Source organism: Canis lupus, chromosome 15 (genome assembly GCF_011100685.1).
Source record: "Canis lupus familiaris isolate Mischka breed German Shepherd chromosome 15, alternate assembly UU_Cfam_GSD_1.0, whole genome shotgun sequence".
Taxonomy (NCBI): domain Eukaryota; kingdom Metazoa; phylum Chordata; class Mammalia; order Carnivora; family Canidae; genus Canis; species Canis lupus.
The window spans coordinates 21,150,297-21,175,325 of NC_049236.1; the positions used below are offsets into that span (position 1 = coordinate 21,150,297).

At 37.7% G+C, this 25,029-nt stretch overlaps 1 protein-coding gene across 5 annotated transcripts in view; it reads left to right on the forward strand.

Annotated features, from left to right (window-relative positions):
• Window positions 1-23,011, forward strand: part of NAV3 (neuron navigator 3) — a 189,423-nt gene extending 166,412 nt beyond the window's left edge. For all 5 annotated transcript variants that reach the window (XM_038558518.1, XM_038558520.1, XM_038558521.1 and 2 more), the window contains 6 exons: window positions 8,698-8,852; window positions 9,870-9,941; window positions 10,526-10,722; window positions 11,665-11,783; window positions 14,936-15,139; window positions 20,306-23,011. In XM_038558518.1, coding sequence (XP_038414446.1) covers window positions 8,698-8,852; window positions 9,870-9,941; window positions 10,526-10,722; window positions 11,665-11,783; window positions 14,936-15,139; window positions 20,306-20,425 — 867 coding nt within the window. In that variant the 3' untranslated portion in view covers window positions 20,426-23,011. The remainder of the gene's footprint in view (window positions 1-8,697; window positions 8,853-9,869; window positions 9,942-10,525; window positions 10,723-11,664; window positions 11,784-14,935; window positions 15,140-20,305) is intronic.
• Window positions 23,012-25,029: the final 2,018 nt, after the last annotated feature.

Here is a 25,029-nt window from a genome sequence, read left to right on the forward strand (position 1 = left end):
CAAAAAAAAAAAATATAGCAAATCAAATTCAGCACATTAAAAGGATCATTCACCATGGTCAAATGGGATGTATCCCTAGTATACAAAGATAGTTCAACATGCAGAAATTAATCAGTGCGATATGGCACACTAATAGAAAGAAAGAAAACAAATCATATAGCCATCTCAATAGACGCAGAGACAGCATATGACAAAGTGCATCGCTCATAAAAACTCAACAAATTAGGGACGCCTAGATGACTCAGTGGTCAAGACAAAGATGCCTACTCTCATCACTTCTCTTCAGCATAGTACTAGAAGTCCTAGCTAGAACAATCAGGCAAAGAAGAAGAAGAAGGAGAAAAGGAGAGGGAGCAGAAGTGGGAGAGGAAAATGTATCAGAATTAGGAAGAGGTAAAATTTTCTCTATAGGTAGATGACATGATTTTATATATAGAAAATCCTAAAGACTTCTCCAAAACCTATTAGATCTAATTAATTAATTTAGTAAAGTTGCAGGATGTGATAAAATCAGTTTCTATACACAAATATGCATTTTCTAAAAAAGAAATAAGGAAGTTGATCTCATTTTATAGTAGGATCAAAAACAATAAAACACTTAGAAATAAATTTACAAAGATAAAAGATCTCTACTCTGAGAACTACAATACAATGATGAAAGAAATTAAAGAAGACACAAATAAATGGATATGTATTTCATGTTCATGGGTTGGAAGAATTAATGTCATTAAAATGTCAATACTACTAAAACCTATCTATAGAGTCAATGCAATTCCTATCAAAATTCCAATTGACTTATAGAAGCCAAAAAAAAAAAAAACTCATAAAATGTATATGGAACCACAAAAGACTGAATAACCAAAGAAATGCTGAGAAAGAAGAACAAAGCAGGAGACGTCACACTTCCTAATTTCAGCTATACTATAAAGATATAGTCATCAAAACAGTATGGTATTGTCATAACAGTAGACACATAAAATTGACAGACACACTGAAACAGAATCAAAAACCTGGAAATAAACCCATGCCTATATCATCAACTAATATTGGACAAGGAAGGCAAGAATACTCAGAGGAGTCTCTTCAATAAATGATGCTGGGAAATTGGATGTTCACATGCAAAAGAAAAAAACTGGACACATATTTACATTACTCACAAAAACTTACTTGCAGTGGATTAAAGACTTAAATATACAACCTGAAACCATGAAATTCCTAGAAGAAAACATAGAAATAAAGCTTCTTGACATGGGTGTTGGTAATGATTTTTTGGATATGACACCTAAAGTACAAGCAACAAAATAAAAAATAAACAAGCGAGAATACATCAAGCTAAAAACTCCTGCACAGCAAAAGAAACCATCAGCAAAGTGTGAAAAAGACAACCTACAGAATGGGAAAAACATTTACAAATCATATATATTTGATAAGGGATTAGAATCCAAAATATAGAAAAAACTCATGCCACTCAATAACAAGAAAACATGTGACCCAATTAAAAAATGGACAAGGGACCTGAATAGACATTGTCCAGAGAAGACGAGGTACATGAAAAGATATCCGATATCACTAGTCATTAGAGAAATGCAAGGTAAAACCACGTGAGATATCACCTCATGCCTGTTAGAATGGCCATCATCAAAAAGATAAGAGATAACAAATGTTGGTATGGATGTAGAGAAAAGGGGACCCTTGTACGCTGTTGGTGGGATTGCTAACTGGTACGGCCACTATGGAAAACAGAATGGAGGATCCTCAAAAAATTAAAAGTAGTACTGCCGTATGATCCAGTAATTCCACTTCTTGGAATATATCCAAAGGAAGTGAAAACACAAACTCAAAAAATATCTGCAACACACCATGTTCATAGAAGCATTAGCTAAGCTAAGACCTAGAAACAACCTAAGTGTCATGGATGGGTGAGTGGATAAAGAAATGAATGGATGAATATGTATGTGTATATGTGTATGTACACATACAGTGGAATATTATCTGGCCATAAATAAACGAGGAAATTCTACCAATTGCCTCAAAATCCATAAGCTTGGAAGGCACTACACTAAGTGAGTTAAGTCAGAGAAAGGCAAATAACTGTGATCTCACTGTGTGGAATCTCAAAAAAAAAAAATTACCTAAGGCAGAGGATGGGGGACCAGAATTGTAGAAAAATGGTGAAAAGGTACACACTTGGGACGCCTGGGTGGCTCAGTGGTTGAGCATCTGCTTTGGCTCAGGCCATGATCCTGGAGTCCCAGGATTGAGTCCCACATCGGGCTCCCTGCATGGAGCCTGCTTCTCCTGTGTCTCTGCCTCTCTCTTTCTTTGTGTCTCTCATGAATAAATAAATAAAATATTTTTTTTAAAAAGGTACAAACTTCCAGTTACAGGATAAATAATTACTTGGGATATAATAGGCAACATGATGACCATAGCTAACACTGCTGTATGATGTATAGGAAAGTTGTTAAGGGAGTAAATTCAAAGAGTTCCGTCACAAGAAAATTTTTTGGCCTTTTTTTCTTCTTTCTTTTCTTTTTTTTTTTTTTTTTATGGGATATATAAGAGAAGATGGATGTTAGCTAAATCTTTCATGGTAATCATTTCACAATAGGTGTAAATCAAATCATGCTATACAGTTTAAATTTGTACAACGATGTATGTCAATTGTCTCTCAATAAAAAATGTTCTTAATGGAGTTTATTAAGTCCCTGTCAGTGACCAACTGTGGGATCTAAGGCAGATTGTGGAATTTCCTTTGCCTTGGTTCTCCCAGCTGTAATATGGGAAAAATAGTAGGATCATGGTAAGAGCTAAGAGTGTGTGTGTGTGTGTGTGTGTGTGTGTGTGAGAGAGAGAGAGAGAGAGAGAGAGAGAGAGAGGGAAAGAAAGAGAAATAAGATGTGTAATTAACGTTTAATTGCTTTCAATAAAGATTTCTATCACAACCCATATGGACCCATCCCTCAAACACACACATAGACCTTTGTCTAAAACTGTAGTTTTCAAGAACAATGAAGTACAAACAACATGCTAGGACCTCTTAAAAATTAAACAAATATAGCACCTGAATTCCAAATATTCCCTTGGAACACGGCAGCATTCAAATTGTGATTGACTCACCCATTCTCATTTCAACTGAATAGAGACACGTAACCTGAGGCTGAATATTTGAATCTTCTCTAAGCAGAAGTACTAAGAGCGTAGTCGTTGGTTTGCTTCAGCCTACATGTTTAATGCCTCCTGTGAATTCTGAGTCTCCTCAGAATGTTATTTAAAAAGCATTTTACCACCATTCTTTTTTTTCTCAGCCAGAATGATGAAAGGATTATGTCCCTTAGCCATCCTCCGTGTGTTCCTTGGACTTCCCCCAATGTTGGCATGACAGCTCTTCAGAAGTGACTTCCTTGTGGGGGAAAAAAAAAAAAGCAAGTGGTTGGTAAAAGAAGAATAGATGTATTACAGAAAACCGTGTCATTTTGACAAAGTTGAGAATCACTTAAAATCAAGTTTTGAATCAAGTAGACAGATTTGGGCTTCATTAGGATGTAGCTGAACATGGTATGATACAGTTGGTTAATTTATACTGATAAAATTTACACTTACAAAATTACTTACACTTATAAAATTTGCCTCACCCCAAATATACTGTTACATACAGGTTCTTTTTATTTCAGTTAAAAAGTTGTTTAGTGTTTGGAGATGTTCTTAATACTATAATAGGAACCTTAAAAAAATATGACCAAATAGTACCAACACTTTTATTTTCTTCTTTTTCTGAATAAAATCACTTGTGTCGTAAATAGGTCAGTATAATGTTTGCTATTACAAAATAATAATGAAAAATAAAGCATTGCCAAGAGTGTTGGAACAGAATTAATGATGCTAGGAGGCAGTAATAGGAAAAAACCCAGGGACACATCATGTGGCATTCGGCACCAAGGAAGCACAAAATACAACTGACAGATGTTTATTGTTTCTTTCTGTTTGTAAGATATGAATGAGCTGTCAATAGTGCTGGGTACAATTGTTGCTAGAGAATTTAGCCTAATTCTTGCCAAATTGTCAGAAAATCCACAGTGGTTTTTATTTGTTTATTATTGCTCTGCTTTTTTGTGATGAGGGGTGGGCGGCGGTAGGTGAGAATGGTATAAAGGAATAGGGATGACTAGTTGAGATTGTCTGAGGGACAGCTGCTAGCTGTGTAGATCTACTAACGGAAAGTGTGAATGAGGCATGAACTAATAAATCCCGTCCATGAAAAATGAAGCTGTGCAGTGGCTGACATGCATTATGCTACGCCATAGATAGCACTGAAGAGACAAAGCCAAAAAAGCACTTACTGATTCAAAAAAAAAAAAAAAGAACAATAAAACCATCAAATGAAAAAAATCTTTTTATGTGTTTGGTTGCTCTGCGTTTTGCATCCTGTCCCTCTTCCTACTCTTCAAGCCCTCCCTCAAGCTGCCAGCTGGAATATTTTGATCAAGAGCAGTACACATAAGCGATTACACTTTGTGACATTTGATATAGCAGGCCCAGAAGGCTAGAGATGGATTTAGTAAATAATATGTGGCCAGCTGAAAACACTTGGAATGTTGGGTAGGAAAAGATCAAAAAACTGGTCTTGGCAGATTCATTTTTGATATGTCTACAGTCAAAACCGGAGAAGGCAATGATCAACAGCTTTTCTGACTCCTGAGTTCTCTGTGTATTTTCAAAGTATGGGATTCATCTCATTATCAGTGTCCATCTGGTGCATATACCTGTTTTCTTTTGCCTAATTAGATCTTAGACATGAAACTTTTAATGCTAATGTATCAGTACTTCAATCAAAGATTTAACCTCTATTAAGTTACAGTGGGGATCATAAAGTGATTTCAAAGGGATCCGAGAAAAACTCTTAAGTTACATGACAAAATTATTTGTGTATGCCTATTGCCACGTACACCTGGTCCGTAGCTTTCATCAGACTCCCAAAGAGGTCTACTACCCTTCTCAAGATGAGAATCCTGATAGAATCAAATGGCCCTACTTTTCCAGAATCACTCAGTGATGTCTTAATTACCAAGTTCAGTGCCCTTTGCATCTTTTCTCTGTCTCTCTCTTTTATTGCTTAGGTATAGCAAATTGTTATAGGTAATCTTCCCCTTTCAGAAATTCCTCTAATTTTCATGATTATCGTTCTCTATTTCCTTATTACCCTCTAGCAAGCTCCTTCTCAGTCTCACCCACTATTTTCCCATCACCTACCAGTAAATGAAACCGTGACCCAACATTCTTCTGTTCTCGCCTGGATGACCCCCCTGGAGTCATCGTGTATTGACTCCAATTGGACCCCGTTAGCCACGCCCACTCTCCTGAATAGTAGGCCCCTCCCTTAGCATACACGTATGTTTCTATTAGCATGCTAAGTACACATGTTTAGAAAACCGTTTCAACTCTAAAAAACATCAAATCCATCTTCTTCCTTCCATCTCTATCGCCACCCTCCCATCAAAGTTAACATTCTTTTATCTCTTGAGATTTTCTAACTTCTTGATTCACAACTTCTGTTAAATCATCCTTCTCTCTTTCTGACTTATCCCTTCACCTCCTGGAAAATATATCTTTTCATTATTAAAGTCTGACTGCATTAAATCCGCAACGTTTTTCTATTGCTTTTCATACTGGGTCAAAAATCTCCCCACGCCTCTACTATCCTTTTAGTCCCGTAATGTTCCTTGGCTTCCACAATTTTGTTATTCTCTTGACTGGTTTCTCTTCCTCCTCTACAATATACTTACCACACTTTGAAATCATGATTCTAACTACATTACTCAGAACTCCAGACAGAACATTCAATGTTTCTTTGTTGCCAACAGGAAAAGTCCAGTAACCTTTCAAATCATTCAGGATTACAAACTCTTCTTTCCAATTTACTTAACATTATTTATATTCCCAAAACATATGCTACTAGTTTCTTTCCTTCCACATCTTTTTTGTGTTTATGCCTTTGATTATTCTTTCCCCTCTATTTGAAAAGCTCTTCTTGCATTTTGAAGCATCAAAACATTACCTACTCCTAAAAATAAAAGGTTAATAGCAAATAAGCCTACCGTCAGCAGGTCTTTCCCATTGGTACAAGTAAGGTTTACATGCTCTGAACAAAATCTGTGATGTATGCCTTTTTAATTTTTTTTTAACCGTGAATCACAGTTTGTTTGTTTTTTTTTATACACACACATAACCCTCTATTCTGGGCAATAAGCTTCTGAATGCTTTTTCCGTTTCTAATTAACCATCATCTCCTTCATATTTATGTTTCCTTTGATAAATAAATTTGCTCTTTCCCTACTGAAAAAAAAATATGTGTCAATGGTTCACATTTGTTTATATAGAAAGATCCAACTTTTTGTGCATGGATTCAAGATCTATTTTCTTTTTCATTACAGCCAGCACTACCATGTGCAATTTCTCTTGCAACAATGGAATGCTTTTCATTTCCCCAAACACATCACATGCTCATACCTTCCAGCTTTCACTCTTTATTACTTGCACTTCAGTAGTTTGTCCCCAGTACCCTGTTCTCTGAACAAGTCTGGATTAGGTGCCTCTCTTAAGTTTCTGTATAGTGTTTTGTGCATTTCATTTATTTATTGACCTGCCTTTCTGTTTCTCAACTCTAAATTCTTGGAATGGAGAAATAATCTCTGAATCCTTAGTGCCAGAGTACCTGGAACATAACAGGTACTTGCTAACGGTGTTTTGAAAGGATCGATAACTGCATACTTATCATTTGGAATTCAACTCATTTTTCAGAATTCATCTCAAATTTCACCTCACCTCATCAGGATCCCCCGGTTGGAATTACTCCTTCCTCCTACAGGCCAAGTCTCTGTTTAACCTCTCTCAAGGGATATTTTACATTGTATTTTGTACATTTATTAGTTATGTATGTACCTACCACCCTCCCAAGCTCCAGCATTTCCTTCTCTAGAAAGCTTTCCTTGATACCTACCACCTAGGCAAAATCTCCTCTCCTGGCCTCTCATAGCTCCTAATATACTGTGATATTGTATTCATATGATTTATCATATTTAAATTTTAGTGCCTAACGTGATAATCTTAATGCCTACAAAGGAATACTTTTTAACCCCTATACCCAGAAGGAGTTGATTCAGTTCATAATTAGCATTAAACTTACTAACTTGAACAATGCTTCATTATTTTTATACACCTCAGGGGATTGTCTAGAGCTATGAACATAGAAGATAGGCGGTCAATATTTTATAAATGAATGCATGACTTAATATAGTTATTTTATTGGTATAAATTCCATTTTTTGTGTTCTAAGATAAATGAAATTCTCCAGAGCATTCATTAGTTTAAACATTTTTCTGAATTCTTTGATTTAGGTTATATTTATTCAGTATGATTGGTTCAATGTAAGATCAAAAGTGCATTAGTTTTCTAATAAATTTTATATTTAAACTTAAGTGAATATATTACTAAATGCCTCAAAACCCTGGGCAATGTTTTTATCATTCTCTGCTTTTAGTTCTAAATGTAGTATTATAGGGGCGCCTGTGTGGCTCAGCTGGTTAAGCCTCAGCCTTCAGCTCAAGTCATGGTCCCAGGGTCCTGGGATGGAGCCCATCAGCAAGGAGCCTGCTTCTCCCTCTCCCTCTGCCTGCCACTCCCCCTGCTGGTGCTCTCTCTCTTTCTGTCAATAAATAAATAAAATCTTGAAAAAATAAAAATATAATTAGTATTACAGACAGAGGGAGGTGGCATCTAGGGTAAGTGGTTCACATATTCACCTGGCAGATTCCAGAAATTGGAATCATGGAATTGTTTTTTAACCCTGAGCAAGATTTACAAATTGAAAATGTCATTGTAAGTATGCAAATATTATGGAAATGCTCTACTGATTAGGATATTTTTAAGAAACCTAATTGTGTTCCTGGCCTACCCATCTGTGAGAGCAGTCAATCAGCAAACTGGTTATCATATTTAGATTAAAAGCTATTAGAAAAGAATAATACCTGTAAAAAAAAAAAAGAAGAAGAAGCTCAAGAAATGCTAAATGCTAATGTCAAGTGACCCAGTGAATATAACAAATTTTGTCTTTGTTTAAAATCACAGAAGTTGCATGCAGGTTATAAATAAGTAAATAACCACACTTATATCCAAATCCTTGGGCTATGGTTTCATGCACCCTACTGAAATGAATTGCAATTAAAACATTTAAAGTATTAGTGGAAACTTAGGTGTGCCATTTTGGATTTATTCTATACTGGAAAATTATAAGGTTTGCTAAAATCCACTTTTATCATTGTAATACCAAAAGCAAGAATGAAGTCTCCGTATTTGTGGTTGGTTATAAGAGCTCATATCCAAAACTCTCACTTGCTTTTTTTTTTTTTTTTTTTTTGGCCTTTTTTAAAGGGAGACAACAACTGAGAAACATGCTTTTGTTTTCACAATTTTATATTCGCTGCAGCTGTTCTATATTGGCTTTTCTCTTAGCTCTTTTCTTTAAAAAATACATCCTCTCAGCATTATATGTGTTTGCTTTGTTTTATATCAGTGGAATGACCTGTAGGTTTTAATCAGAGATACTGGATGGCAAAGTGTACTGTTCCTAAACTGTGAGTTGCTTGCCAGTGGTTTAAACTCAATCATTAATGTATTTGTTTTCTTTATTTTTTTTTCAAGGAGTTGCAACAGTATCTAGCTAACCTGGCTGAACAGTGCAGTGCTGATAATAATGGTGTAGAACTCCCTGTTGTAATAATTCTTGATAATCTTCATCATGTGGGCTCTTTGAGTGATATCTTCAATGGTTTTCTCAACTGTAAATACAACAAATGGTATGCTTATGAAATATTTTGAGTGATGAAATATGAAAAAATCATCAGATTTGTTTTCTTGTGTCGTTATACCTTTTAAAGACTTCATTAATATTATAACATATTTCCCAAAAAATCCCTGTGCATTTCTTGGAACATCTATTTATTCATTCAGCAATTATGTCCCAGGCAACTGTTATGAAAACATAATTTACATGATGGCATTAGCTTCTGCAGATATGCTGAAGGTCTGGGAGACCAAGATCAATGACAGAATGTTTGAATCAAAGAAATTAAGAATTAAAATGAAGGTCTAGAGCTCTGGTTTTGTTTTTTTTCCTCCACATCAAAGTTTGAATTCAGCCTTCCTATAAAGATAAATTTAATGCATTTAGATATATCTCTCTCCATTATTGAGTCTAATTTTTAATTATTTATAATGAAAGCAAAGATTGAAGTAGGGTATAAAAGAAATCTGAAAACCCACTAAGTATTCACTATAGTATGGCCTCTAAAGGAAGGACATATAAGAACAACCTAAATATTAGTTTTACTGATGCAATATCCCAATTAATCTCTACTAGGGATTTTTTAAATGTTAAAAGTAGATCATGAAATGGGCATTGAAACAAGAATACAAATTTTCTAATGTCATTGAGAAACTTTAAAATCTCTATGAAATAATAAAAGAGGAAAAATGAATGAATTTGATTATAATAATAAGAGTCATAAGATGTTAGAGTGAAATGAGTTTTCTGTGATTATTCTATCTAACTTTTTTATTTTATAGATGGGTAAACTCAGGCTCAGAGGGTAAAATGATTCTCCTAGGATGCCCGAGCTGAATTTAGAGCCCCAAATCAAAATTTCCAGCTCAATGATCTTTGTCATTTTTCAATCTAGCATTACAAAATTACCCTTCTAACCTAATGTTAAAATGGAAGTATCCATATTTACCTAAATTGTTTTTTAAGACCATTTTAATAGACTGATATCTTTTACCTTCAGCACATCTGCATATGTTATTTTGTTTTCCAGTCCATATATTATTGGAACAATGAATCAGGGAGTTTCTTCATCACCAAATCTAGAGCTGCATCACAATTTCAGGTAAAGAGAAATGAAATGAAATGTTTTGTTTGTTTGTTGTGTTGTCTCTTTCTGTTTGCTTTCGGTTACATTAGTGTTTTTCCATTTGCACATTGACACATCCTGCCAGTGGTGACCTGTGGTGTGAAAATAATTCTCACTTCTTCTGACACTTCCTCAAGCAGACATTTGGTAATCCTCCACCTGTAATCAGAAGTGTTTCTTTAAAAGAAAGAAAGAAAGAAAAAGGAAAGAAATGTTGGTCCTGCTCACTATGTCACCAGCTAAAGTAGAGCACTTTTCTTCAAAGTGTGAGGAATGTGAAGAGTTCCTATTTCAGGATTTGTGATTCTCCTACAAAAGAGTACTCAGCGTGTATACTCCCACTCACTTCTGACGCACATGAGCTTCTCTTTAGCTTAAAAAGTTAGTTATTTTGTCTACCTCTAATGCTAATAGATCTCCTAACCCTTTGATCATTAAAATGAGCCATCAATTGAAATAGGAATATTCTTAATTTATATTGGAAAAGAGAATACTCTGGACTCCAAACTTAATTTATTCAAAGATTTCTGAATTTTTTTTTTTTTTTGGTCTTTTTGTAGGTGGGTGCTCTGCGCAAACCACACAGAACCAGTGAAAGGATTTTTAGGTAGATATCTTCGAAGGAAACTGATAGAGATGGAAATAGAAAGGAATATACGCAATAATGACTTAGTAAAAATTATAGATTGGATTCCTAAGACATGGCATCATCTCAACAGTTTTTTGGAAACACACAGTTCTTCTGATGTTACCATTGGTGAGTTCCAAAACTGCAATATGCCATTTTCCAGGAACTAAGAGTATGTGGTAAAGATGGCCAGATTGGATGGTAGAAAATAACAAGTAAAGCTAATTTTTTTTTCAGGCTTCCAAAGATTTAAGTTTTCTTTTTTTCCTTCTGAAAGTTTGCCTTCTTCTAAGCTTTATAAGTCTGATTAGATTCATTTTGGCTGACAATTGTGGTTTACTAAGGTTTGACTGAAATCACATGAGTTTAATACAAATATTTAAAAATCAAGTAAACATTTGAAATACACTGTATCTGTTTAAAGTTTCTTTTTATGCTAAAAACAAATTTTAGCCAATGGCTCACATCAAACGTAGTTGTGAGAGAAGATTATAGTTAGAAGTAATTTGGGTGTTTCATGGATAATTGAAGTGTTTCATATTTTTCATTAAGGCAAAACTGAATTACTTCTCTTTAGCTGCCATAAAGATGTTTATTTTCCTAATCTTTCTTAAATTGAGTGTATAAAAGTCTCTTTCCCATTGTGATGGATCATAAAGATGTACTCTCACTAAAGGTACAAAGTAAATGAAAAAGAAGAATTTTACATTTGAGATCAGAAGGCCAAGGCTGAGTCCTACTCTTCAAATAATGACATATTTTATATTTGGCAGTTTACTTCAGCACAGTTTCATCATCTATAAAATGGGGCAGGTTAACTAGACTATGACCTTTAAGGTTTCTCCTAACTCTAATATGTTACGTTCTAGATTAAGATTTTAGGGTAAAAGGAAGGAGAGTTCAGTAGATTGAGTCTCCAGTAAAACATACTTTGTGACAATCAAGCTGGTCAAGATTATAATTGTTTAAGAATCCTGTAAGACATATTATTAAATCCCTCAAAATGATGTCTGGCTATTTATGTGTTTAGGTTAAACGTAATGGTTCTCAAAATGGTTTGCTTCTTCTTAGGTCCCCGACTTTTCCTTCCTTGCCCTATGGATGTAGAAGGTTCTAGAGTATGGTTCATGGACCTCTGGAACTATTCTTTGGTACCTTACATTCTAGAAGCAGTGAGAGAAGGTCTTCAGGTATCGTACTCAATTTTCTTTACTATTTAAAAACAAGCAAAATCGTCCTTTAAAGTAAAAAAAAAAAAAAAATGCTCTTTTCTCTGGGTATTTATAACAGAAAACTGAAGGCATGAGCTATATAAAGATGCTGGTAAGGTTTTAAAGATCAACTAGTATATAACTATTTATTTACGTATTCTGTTCTGAGACTAAATATGTAGGAGAAGGAGAAAACCTTTGTTCTAACAACTACCCATTTAAGGCCAAACAAACTTACTGCTGTAGGTAATAGCAGTCAATTGATAGCTAGTTAATTGGACATTTCTTTATCTTATAAGTCAGGCATGTTAACATGGGTCTTGATCATTTATTCTCTTTTAGTTCCAACAAAATAAAAGACTATACCAAAGATTTTTATTTTTTAAGAATAACGTATCCATTTTCTGGATTCCTCCAAAACTCACATCAACAACAAGATGTGAGTTGAGTCTCGCAATTTCAATCACTGTATATGAAAAAGAAATTTGTGAATATTTATAACATTTATAACATTCTAGAAGTCATAATTTTTAAAACTAATATTTAAATAAATTATTTGTCCTCTTCAGATAGTTTCAGTATTTAATAAGCTATCATCCAAGTCTTTACATATAAAATCCTCTTTATTTCATATTTGTTTACTCGTACATATAAAGAAAAAGATGATTTTACAAACTCAAAAACAGTAATATCTAAGAATACTTAGCTCTTAAATCTCATTTTTTAAAAGTGCATAGGTTCCTTTTTTAACAATTAAATTAATATTATTTATAAAACACTGTCCTGAGAATGATAATTTTATACAGCTTCTATTCAAGCAAAAGTATAACCTCTAGAGTAATATCAGTTTCCCAGACTAAAACAAAACTATTTTGAAGAGGGATTAAAAATGTCTTGCTTCTTGCTGTGGTTCTAGATGTTAAGGAGCAAGATAGTGTAAGTGCTGAATCAGCCACGATGTAGGGAGTGTAGGGGGGACATCCAGAACACAGGAGAGGTAAGACAGGAAAACCCTTAGCGGGTGGACAGTTCTCATTGCTACTAAAGGATGTGCTCCGCCACAAGTCCGTTGGTAGGTGATATTCCTGGGGCCGTCCATATATGTTTTCTGTAAGAAAAGGAAGAAAAGGAATCATGTATGTTTTGAACTATTCCCTTGAATCTACTGGTAACAAAGAACCTTGAATTGGAGCAAGAAGTGAAAAAACAAAGCCTGATTGCAAAGATGAACATCCGAGTTGAGAGGAGTAGAAAATCTCTTTTCAAATGAATGCTTTGATGAGGAAACATATGGGGAATACTCTCCGGCAGATGTTCTAATTGGAAAAAAAAAAACTGGTGATACAAAGGATTCTGATTTTTAATCTGGTGATTCTACCTTTATTGAAATGTCAACAATCAATTTATAGTATTCTAAATATTAACATATTTTGTATGTTATAATTTTACAATATTTTATAATATTTTAATATTTAAATATTCTTTCAATTATTTTCTATAATACCTATTTTACACCAAAATACAGAATTGGGCCTATTTGGCATTTTATTGGTCAATTCCAATTTTACTATCCTTGATGAATCTTTAAAAGGCTGGCATCAGTCGATTCTAGCCTGCATGTTCTTTTTGTAACATTTACTTTCCAAGAATTACACATTTCCTTCGATTAGCTTAAGTTGTAAAGCAGCCTATATCTTATAGCTCTATAAAGTAGGTTCTTAACTGAGGGAAAACTTTTGCTCCAAAACAAGAGAACTGTTACCCCTGCCGTCATCTCCCAAGGGATACACAGATATCAGGACCTGGCACTCACTCACTCGCTTGCTCTCTTTCTCTCTCTCTCTCTTTCTCAAGGAAGGCTGACACAAACTCATTCAGTTCCTCCTGGAGAAACCCAAAAGATAACTCCAAAGCAATCTGTGTGCCTTTCATGGTGTCAGTGTCCACCATTTTGCTTTTGTCTCACTGAACCACAATGAGCCATGTAGAACACCTCACAGTAAGCTATCTGGGACCAAATAGGCACCAGGTAACCAGAATTGGCCTCAAAAGAGTAGGTCAAGGCAGAGGGGAAGTACATCAAAGGACTAGTTTGCCCATGTTACTGTTCTCTTCTCTTCATTTTAGCTTTTCTTTAGAAAAGAAAGTCCTTGTTTACAAAGTCCATTCCACCTCTGTCTCTTCAGTGTGCCCTGCCTAATTTGGCTTCAAGATTGCTTCCAGCTTAAAAACTTTTTTTGTAAAAGATTTTATTTATTTATTCATGAGAGACATGCAGAGGGAGAAGCAGGCTCCATGCAGAGAGCCTGATACGGGACTCGATCTCAGAACCCCAAGATCACGACCTGAGCCAAAGGCAGATGCTTAACCACAGCCATGTGCCCACAGCTTAGAACCTTTTAACATAACTTATATTCATCTTGTCCCCTCTACTTCACTCCCAGTACTTTAACTAGCCTTTCTCCTCTCTTTCTTACTGACTCTGCTTGCATTTGAATCCTGACAACATTAATGCTTTCATTTCCCATTTTTCCTCTTCTTTTACCTCTGGCCTTATAAATAAACACCTAAAAAGAGTTTCTACAGGAAGCAATGAGATTATTAGAGGAAATTAATGCAAAGAAAATGATTATCAGAGAAAGTATTTTTATTTTCAAAGAAAATTTGAGTTAGAGTGAGGTTGGCAGAGAAAAGGTCTATGATTTTATTTATCATTTTTCCAAAGTGCACTTTAGTAGAGAACTCTATTTAGTGTCTAGCGTGGCTTTTTTCAATTCTCCATCATTGGAACTTTTCTTTCTCAACTGAGTTTTCTTTTGGTTTATAGAATTACTAATAAAGATAAATGTGGGCAGTGATTTCTATATGCATTTAAAATAAACCTCCCTCTTACTCTCGCCCAAATGCTGACCATCTATTCTAGATGTTCCTCTTTATTTTGCTTCTCCTTCGAGGTTAAAGAGAGTATGTAGACAGACATATATTTGGAATCTGGAAAACTGTATATGGACACAATTACCTGGAAAGTCCCATAAGAACTCAATGTGCAATGGAATCACTCAATTAACGGCCAACTATTTTACTGAATAGAAATGTATTCTATACGTATTAAACATGTGATCATTTTTTAGATGTATGGGAAACGGGCACCTTGGGAAGACCCCTCAAAGTGGGTGCTTGACACATACCCATGGAGTTCAGCGTCTCTGCCTCAGGATGGTCCAGCGTTACTTCAGTTGCGACCAGAAGATGTTGGGTATGAGGGCTGCATATCCACTAAGGAAGCCACAACCTCAAAGCACATTCCACAAAATGACACAGAAGGGGATCCTCTGGTAAGAAACTGATGTATGATTCTTCTAATATCATCTTAGTATGGTGTGTGGTCATCAATATTCAGTCATTTGTTTTAAAACTATTTCTCTTCGGTAGTATTTGGGGCTGTTCTGATATATATAGTCAACTTTAACTCTTTTGCCTTTGGCCTGCTTTCATTGGGTGAAATTCTTAAAACGAAAGACCAAATTTATATGCTTAAAAACCTAGAAACACTAAAACCAGGCTGAACTCTATGACCATAATTTTTATTTTTTTATGCAGAAAATTATATGAATAAATTAATAAATCTTCAACATTACATGACTCAATTCACTAGGTATTTAAGAGAAAACCAAATTCCATTCTTAAATTTACAAAAAAAAAAGAATATAATGTATACTTGGAGAACTAAAGAATATTTTACATATATCAACTAATCTGACTAGATATACCATTAGTCTGTTGTTGCCTATGGTGGAGAAGACTAAACTGACTTGGAAATCAAAGGGAAGTTACTCTCCCTGATTGTGCCTCTCTTGCTTAATTTGCAGTTCTATTTGGTTTAATAAAGCCAGTAAAACGGGCAGCCCCGGTGGAACAGCGGTTTAGCACCGCCTGCAGCCAGGGGTGTGATCCTGGAGACCCAGGATCGAGTCCCACGTCGGGATCCCTGCATGGAGCCTGCCTCTCCTCTGCCTGTTACTCTGCCTCTCTCTCTCTCTCTATGAGTTTAAAAAAAAAAAAGTCAGTAAAACTCCAAACTATGAGTTTTCTGAGACTATTAAGTGGTGTTATTAAAAAGAAGACTTTATTTTTTATGTATTTTTTCATATGTACGGATGAACCCGTATAGATTGGGGTCAGTTAGAATGCGTTTATTAGCTTACCATTCTATGGCTAAAGAAATCACTGGACTTGCACAATCAATACAAGAAGAAAAGATACTGAAATAACAGCCATTATGTCATTTAAAACAGACAAAAAGGAAATGATTAAAAATCATAACCTATGACAATACCCAAGAACATAAAATGACTTGGTATTTTATGGGATATTCCTATACCCATAACCCAACATATATACATTATCATCTCACCTGACCAGTCTTAATGTTTTGAGGGTTACATGTGAACAAACTGATAGATTTTTAAGATCTTTTCCATGGCAAAATGCACACATGAAAAAAAGTTTGTTAAACATTTCAAAGGGCTCCATAGAGTCATGGGGGTATATACATAGACTTGCTTTGATTCCAGAGAACTCTAATATAGGACTTCTGATATTGGACTTTCACTCTAGACCATAAAATCCTTAAGAACCTGGACTTTTATTTCTATAACAGGTAGCTGGCCCTTTAGCTCCTACATAGTTTAAAATTAACAGTGGTGGAGGAATTGGTTTGGATGCAGCATAATTGGGAGCAAGTACTAATTAATTGCTGATAGAATGGTTTAAAATTTAACAGAGCAAATATAGACTTCAGGGTACAAGTATGAGCTATCACCTCTGAATTTTATAACTTCTAGTCTTCACTTTGCAGTGTTGATATACTTACTGTATCTGTTCCAGGTAAGGAGAGGCTTTATAGAGTTTGTTTTGAGAATTACACTATAGAGTAAGAGACCACTAAGGAATGCCCTCAACTTCCCAATTCCCACAGTCCTGATAACTAAACCCATCCAGCATTCTTCCCTGGCTCTGAATGCTCTTGTCTTCTAGTATGGAAAAGAGCTCCAGAGTTTCCCATACTGAGTGGAAATTGGGGTTAAAAAAACTGATTCTTGGGGTACCTGGGTCTCTCAGTTGGTTAAGCGTCTGCCTTTGCCTCGGGTCATAATCCCAGGGTCCTGGAATTGAGCTCCGTATGAACAGGGATTGGGGGGGACAGGGGTCCAGGGGGCCTGGGAGTGGTTCCTGCTCAGCAGGAAGCCTGCTTCTCCCTCTCCCATTCCCCCTGCTTGTGCTCACTCGCTCGCTCTCTCTGTCAAATCAAAAAAAAAATTTTTTTTTAATATCTGATTCTTAAACAGCTGCTCAACTAAATATGTTAAGAAACAGGGATTATGATATGTTAAAAAGCGAAAGGCTTATCAAAAAGTAAATCTTTAGGACATTCTGATAAGAAAATAAATATTCTATCTGCTTTTATTTTGTTATAGATCTATAATTACTGTCATCAAGTGAAAATATATTTGCAGTCCAATCTAAATCAAAAATATTTGGGAAAAATCCACTATTTAATGTCAGAAATATGTTTTTGGATATGAACAAGGATACAAGTTTTTGGTGCATCTCACAGTATTTTATTCATCATCAACAAACTCATTCATTCTTTCAACAAGTATTTTTTTTTAAAAGATTGTTATTTATTCATGAGAGACACAGAGAGAAAGAGGTAGAGACACAGGCAGAGGGAGAAGCAGGCTCCATGCAGGGAGCCGGACGTGGGACTCGATCCCCGGTCTCCAGGATCACACCCTGGCCTGAAGATGGCGCTAAACCACTGAGCCACCCAGGGATCCCCTATTTCAACAACTATTAATAAGTATGTACTCAGCTAAGACCCGGTAGCCAGAAGATAAATAAAAGATCATTTCTGATCTCAGGAAGCTCACAGTCCATTAGCAGAGAGAGCCATCTACCCATATAAATGACAGTAAAATAGTGGTAGAGTCATACTAGAGGGAGTCCATTGAGGAAGTGATTAGGAGACAGCTTCCGAAAGGAGGAGATTCTTAAGCTGCCTCTAGAAGGGTGAATAGAAGTTCCTCGTGTGGTTACATGGAGAACATCCAAAATTAAGGAAGTGGCAGGTGAACCGTGGAACGGCATAACAAAAATGATGACTTCAGGGGCTCTATGCAGAATGGCGGGATTAGAATAAGAAGGGCAAGAAAAACTAGAGGCCGAGGCCTATTTATCTTTGTGAGAAGCTAAAACTTGATCACACAGATAATGAGGGGCTACTGGAGGTGTTTGGGCAGGGGATTTACCTTGGCTAGATTTGCAGGTTATAAACATTGCTTTGGTAATAGAACAGAAGACAGATTAAAGAAGAGAAGATGGAAGCTGGGAGCCCAGCAGATTGGCAAATAGCAGGGGTGATAAGGACCTGCGTAGCGTGTTACAAATGATAGACATTATATACATGACTTTGGGTGTGGAGAATGCAGAGGAGAGGGGAGGGGAGGAGAGGAGAGGAGGGGAGGGAGGAGAGGAGGAGAGGAGAGGAGAGGAGAGGAGAGGAGAGGAGAGGAGAGGAGAGGAGAGGAGAGGAGAGGAGAGGAGAGGAGAGGAGGGGAGGGAGGAGAAGAGAGGAGAGGAGGGACATTGTTTTGCAGAGAATAATGATCTGTCGCAGTGACAGTTGGATCATCTGTAACCTTGGCCCCTCTGTAATCCCCCGGGACCTGAGTGCACAAAGCAACGCCGTGAGAAGGCAAACTAAATCCCGTGCGCACATTTATTAGGAACCTGAGACTTGGAACTTATTCTAATAAAGCGTATTTATTATATGGCACCATTTGCAAAGATTAAGACTTTAGTGACACTTGCATCACACCATAAAACTTTTACAACACTCAGCGTCCAAGTGATTTCCAGCATTCGTGACCGAGGTCAGAAGCGTGACCCTTCAGAGGGACCTCATTCACAATGCCTACTGCTCTCGGGAAAGCAAGAGGACGCTCAGCACACAAGCGTGTTCTACAAATTATCTTCACCCAAATGCTTGAACATGCGGCCAGCAACTAATGAGGGAGGAGCTGGCATCACGAAGGAGGGAGGCAAAATAATTGTGAGGGGGGTGGCCTGAGGGGGAGAGAGGGAGAAGGAGAGAAGGGGGGGGGAGCAGGTGCCGATGGAGACTTTTGGCTTTTTGCCTCATTGGGTTTGAGAGGTCGTCCCAGCGACTTCCATCCCGTATCTGTGTGCAGCTCGTTTAATAAATTCAGAGTTAGACTAATCGTTGTGTCGAAAAATATTGTCCTGAAGAATATTAAAATGACCTTAAGACTCAGCTATCACCGTAGCCTCTTTTTAGAAAGGCACGCATGCTAAAATTGGGGATTACCAGTGTATCATTGATTTCACGAGCATTTATTGAACACGCATTTTACACTGAGCACCCAAGCACGCGTGGCCCTAACACATGACCAAAGAATCCTTTTTTTAATATATATAGAGAGAGATTTATTTTTTTTTGTTGTTTTTATTGGATCAGAGTCTCTATTTTTCTAATTTGGAAAAACAACAACAACAACTTGGATTACTTTATCAAATAATAAAATTACTATGCATTCAACAATATAAAGATCATTACAATGAATAGGAACCCTTGACGGGAAGACACGTCTTCTTCCCTTGCTGAAGACGTGTGCCGGTTTTCCTGCGCTTTCTAGAACCGTCGAACAATTTTTCCACAATCCGCTTTTAAACCATCTTTCTTTCTCTGACGGTGGGCCCGCGGATCTAGCAGCAGCCAAGCAAGGCGGCCGCCGTCTGTTCTGTGATACATGGAAGCAGCTGGCTGCCCTTCTCCCCGGGTGCTTCCACGCGTGTGTCCCCTTCCCTGGAACAAACATCACCACCGTCCTCTCAACTGGGAGCCTGGGGCAGCTGCTCTTGTTCCAGAAGCTGGCTTTTGTGTTCAGTGATCTATCAATTATAGTTTAGCCAGAAATCCGACAGCGATTCTTTGCCTCTCCCTCTTCAGACACCCAGGGCCTGCTCCCCGCCCCTCCCCGGGGCCAGCCCCGAGCCAGCAGGTGCGGTGCAGTGTGCTCCTGCCCCCCACCCCGGCCCGGGGGAGCGTGTGCGTGAACGTCCACGGCTTGCAGGTGCCACCGGCTGCTGTCAGCTTCTCGCCGTCCAGCAGCGGGCCCAGACCCAGCTGGGATGAGCCCTCCCCGGGCTCCCCGCCGGAGCCCCATTGGGTCACAAGCCCCCATCAAAGCACTCTCTCCAGGCCCCGTTTGGCCCCATGGCTTGCTGCTGGGGGGGTGTGCGTGGGAGAGCCGGTAGAGGAGCCCCAGACGACAGCTGGAAGTCAAAGTCATGTCCCCATGGCCCTTGGCTGGGAGGTCAGGGTGCCTGGCAGGGCTCAGGGCCGCGGGCTGAGGGGGCTGAAGGCAGGGCCGCTCCCCGCATCGCTGCCACATCCACGTGTCTTTCTCTTTCCGCAGATGAACATGCTAATGAAACTCCAAGAAGCAGCCAACTACTCGGGCACCCAAAGCTGTGACAGCGATAGCACCAGCCACCATGAAGACATTTTGGATTCGTCCCTGGAATCGACCCTCTAGAGGGTGAACAAAGTTAGGGGAAAAGACTGACGCTCTTTCCAAAGGCCTGAGAGGCAAAGTATTGTCCCTACACCACTGCCAGTACGAAAGCGCCCTGTCGAGGGCCCTGCCCCAGAGCTGTGGTCTCCCAGGAGGCAGCAGGAGGAAGCCCGAACCGCCAAGATGCTCGACGGAAATGGAAGCTTAACTTTATTTTATTTCTAGGCGTTTTTATATCCGTGGGGCCCTGCACGGCTCCATTACTCAACCGGGAAGGACCCTCATGACAGGGCGACCGAATAGAGTGCACGTGGGATAGCCAGACTGGACTTTATTTTGTCCCTCTTTAAAAGTTTACAATGCAGCCCTTCTGTTGTCCCTTCCTTTTGTTTCCTCGAGGGGCCCTTCTCACCGCCCACCACCCCCCCAAGCAGGGCCCCTGCTTCCTCGTCCAAGCGTCCTTTGTGCCACACGGTGCTGGTCACAGGGCCCCAGTGGGATCTGTGTCGTGCGCTCACCCCATTCCAAAACGAAGCCAAGAGGCCAGTCCTCCGTAAGCACAGCCGGAAATGTGCGACCACCAGGAAAACACTGCTATGGCAAGCTGGAGTCGTGCCAGTGTCATTCTTAACTGCCACGTTCGCATGATGTGCTCCACCACCTTCCTCGTCTATGAGTCACAGGTTTTATAAGGTTGTTTTTACCACAGTGGTCTTTTGAAACCACCGGCCCACTCCCCGAACAAGAGTTTTATACCAATTATTAGTCAACACTGACAAAAGGCTTTCTTAGGGCTTTACTTGTTTGAGCCTTTTCAGTGAAAGAAGGAACATTTCCTATGGTGCTGTCTCACTGCCTTAAAACAGATTTCTACAACAGTTTAACAGTTGGTTTAAATCCTAAACCGTCGGTGATTTCCACTGTCTTTTCATTTATAACCAAGCAACACCAGTTCACACAGTAGCCTCTCATCTCTATATATCTGTTTTGGGGTTTTTTTGGTTTGGTTGTTTTGGGTTGGTTTGTTTTGTTTTGTTTTGTTTTGTTTTGTTTCCGGAAGAATTGGATAGGAGAAAAATCAGTATTTTTCTACCCTTGAGAATCGATTGCCTGTCCTCCAAAATGTCCAAGTAACCCAGAAACCCTCTTTGACCGTCACTTAAAAGCTAAGACATGTGGCTAAATTCCATCCAGTTCTAGGCAAATGGTGTTTTAGAAGGAGGGAGATTTGGAAATCTCATCCCGCAGAGCTGGAAGTGCTAGATGCAACACGGACACAACTATTTGGCTTTCCTCCCCTATTCTTTTTGTGATTATGATTCCTGTTACTATTAGTTTGGAGCATGTTGTTTTGATTGCTATCATTGTACATGAGAAATTCAGCATTAAAGAACACTGAAGCAGTGAAGTCACTGTGGAAGAGGAAGCGCTTATACTGTAAGAGAAGGTTAGATTTGCACAGTCTACTGGGTAGGTATTGTAAATAATAATTTTAAAAACTTGCACAAATCAAAACAAACACACGCACACAAAAATGTATTTTAATCCTGTCGGTGTTAAGAGGTGTTTCACTTGCTGAGATTTCCTGTACATTGCAAACAAATACAGAATGCAGACCCTCCAAGCTATTATTATCTGGTGTGTTTGTCCTGTATTTACAGTTGTCATGACTATGCAGGAGCTATCAGTGCTAGAGTGAGCATGCTTCAAAACTGTTCATGAAGCCGATACATTCTTGGAAAAGTAAAAAAAAAAAAAAAAAGTCTGAAAGTGCATCTGTTGTGGCAGGCTTTAAAGAGAGTGCATGAAAACCGATGGGAATCATTGGAGAAGTTACCACCGCTCACAGAGGACGGGTTTTGAGTTTTTAGAACCGAAGGGCTAGGCCATGGTGTAGACGTGTTCTAAGCGTGTGAAGATGTGTTGCTTTCAGGATGGGCAATTGGTGCTACTCTCTGTGACCACCCGTGGGTCAGTTGCTATAGAACAATAACAGCACAAGACATCTGTGCAGTTTTCAGAGTGTCACTAAGTCCACAGGTCCTACACGGTGCTATTGCCCTAAGGGAAATCTGAACTGAATTTATGCACATAGAATTGTCACCCTGACTTTGAAGCCTCGAACATGGATCAAAACTGTTGTAAAACATCAATATATGTAGCTGGATGAGTGACTGGTTGCCCTTGTATAATATGTGATCTAAAAAAATTGCTAATCTTTCCCTGCCATTTTTGAGAAACACAGTCCAAACATGATCATAAACACAAATTCCTGCAATACATCCCAGTAGGTTCACCTAGTTTACAACTTAAACTAGTTTGTGAAACATGTGTCTGTATACATTTTATATTTTGTACATTTTTGATGTAACATATCATGTAAATAGGCAGAAACAGTGAAATAAATCATCTGAAAAGTTTTGTAGTCTTTGTAAAGCCCCAATAATAAGTACTTGGTGTCAATGGACTTAACTGGATGATGTATTTTCTATTGGTTTATTGTTCCTCTAGCTTGTAAACCAGCTTGCATATATTTTTTTGCAAATGTGCACCCTGTATCTGTTTAAATTATTACTTTGCCATTAAAGTGGAATTATTTATTGACAACAAGGTGTGGCGTCCATATATGGGGAGAAACTGAATGATTGTGCACCAAAAGTCTCAAGCTTTAAAATGGTGCTTGTAACTATTAATGCGCCATCAATGGGGATATGTGTGAATTTTTATTTTAGATACTCTATAGAAAGGACCACGTAGCTTTTAGTAAATACATAAACTTAAGGCCCGGGACATATTTTTTTTTTAATGAAATGTATACAGTAAGAATTTTTAGAAAACTCTCACTAGTCTTAGTGCTGGATTATAAAATACGAATTGATATAAAATAGAATGTCGATGTGACTTAGTTAAATCAACTAATCAGATGTTTCTTTATATTTCACTAAATCCTCAAACTTTTAGCTCTAGAAGATTATTTAAGGCAGGGTAATTTTTGGGTGCTGCTTAACTTTTTAATAGAGATTATAAAAAGAAAACTCCCTTTAAAATTAGGCTTTTTTTTTTTTTTTAAATACCTTGAGTTCCAACTCCAGTAATTAGAATGTATATTTGGATGATACAAGCAGGGTTTTGGTTTTTAGGACAGGAAAACTGTTAAATTAGAACAGTTGTAGAAGGGGGAAAAGAAAGGCATTCATTAAAATGGGTCAGTCAGCCAAAATTGATGCGTTCGTTTCTTCATTCACAGTTTGGGAAATGAGGGAAATCTCCCCATTTCAGCCTCTCTGGGTAAGCACTAACTTGAATACAATTTTGACACGTGCACTCTCAGGCTGCAGATAGGAGTCCTGCCACTGTCATTCTTCTCTGGCCCATTTACCCACATCCTGTTGCCTGTTTTCTTCTCTCAAATAGTGAGAGTACTAGAATCCCCGTCTAGCAGATCACCATGATCATCAAGTGGGTCATTACATGCAAATGCCTTGAGCAGTGCCCAACGCTTACAGAGCCCTCCACTAATTACAGCTGCTTTTACAACCATTATTACAAACTAATAATTATAAAATATGCTCGAGGCTATTTTCAAACATTCTTGAGAATGACAATGTGGGAAGCATTTCAATTTATTAAAAATTTTTTAAGAATTTATCTCTTCATGTAATTCCCTCATTCAGAAAAATGGAGTTGGGGCGCCTGGTGGCTCAGTGGTTGAGCGGCTGCCTTCAGCCCAGGGCATGATCCTGGGGTCCCGGGATCGAGTCCCGCGTCGGGCTCCCTGCATGCAGCCTGCTTCTCCCTCTGCCTGTGTCTCTGCCTCTGTGTGTGTGTGTGTGTGTGTGTGTGTGTGTGTGTGTGTGTGTCTCATGAATAAATAAATAAAATCTTTTAAAAAATGGAGCTAGTAAGGGTATCCACCTGTAGGGCAATTGGGGGATTAGGTTTGGATCCGTAAAGCATTTAAAAAAACTGCCTAGCACTCAGGAAACTTTGAATATATATTAGCTGCTGTAAGACACTGTCATTATAATAAGTTAATTATATCAGTAGTATGACAAATATTCTCAGGATTCAATTTGTAACTATATTCAAGGTAATATTAGAGTCTTGCTAAAAGTATGTCTTTCATCCAGTTTCCTCATCTGTAAAATGGGATTATTATACTATCTCTTCATAAGAGTGTTTTCAGACACTGATAGAATTAAACGATCAAATGAATCCTATTTGAATTTGGAGAAATTCAAGTGCTTTTATTTCAGCCTTTTGGATTTTCACATTGAAAAAAACCCCAAAATTTTTATAAGAAATAAGCCACACTCAAAAATGTTGATTCTATGTCTTTGAAAAATGAAGATGTTTAAAAGAAGCTTCAATTGTGTTTTGCTTTTTTGGTTGGAAGGAGGCACCAACAGGTAAAATACTGCATTTCTGGATGCAATATTATTTTTAATTTAGTGAAAATGATCTGTATAATGATGTTGGAGGATCTCCTCATGAAGTACCCATTATCTTTTATTTATGCAGGAGTTCATCAATAAGAAAACGTATTCACAGAAATTAAACATAGCACATTCTGAACTATGATCTTATTAGAAGAAAATGAAAGTTCTCACGTTTTCCATAAAATA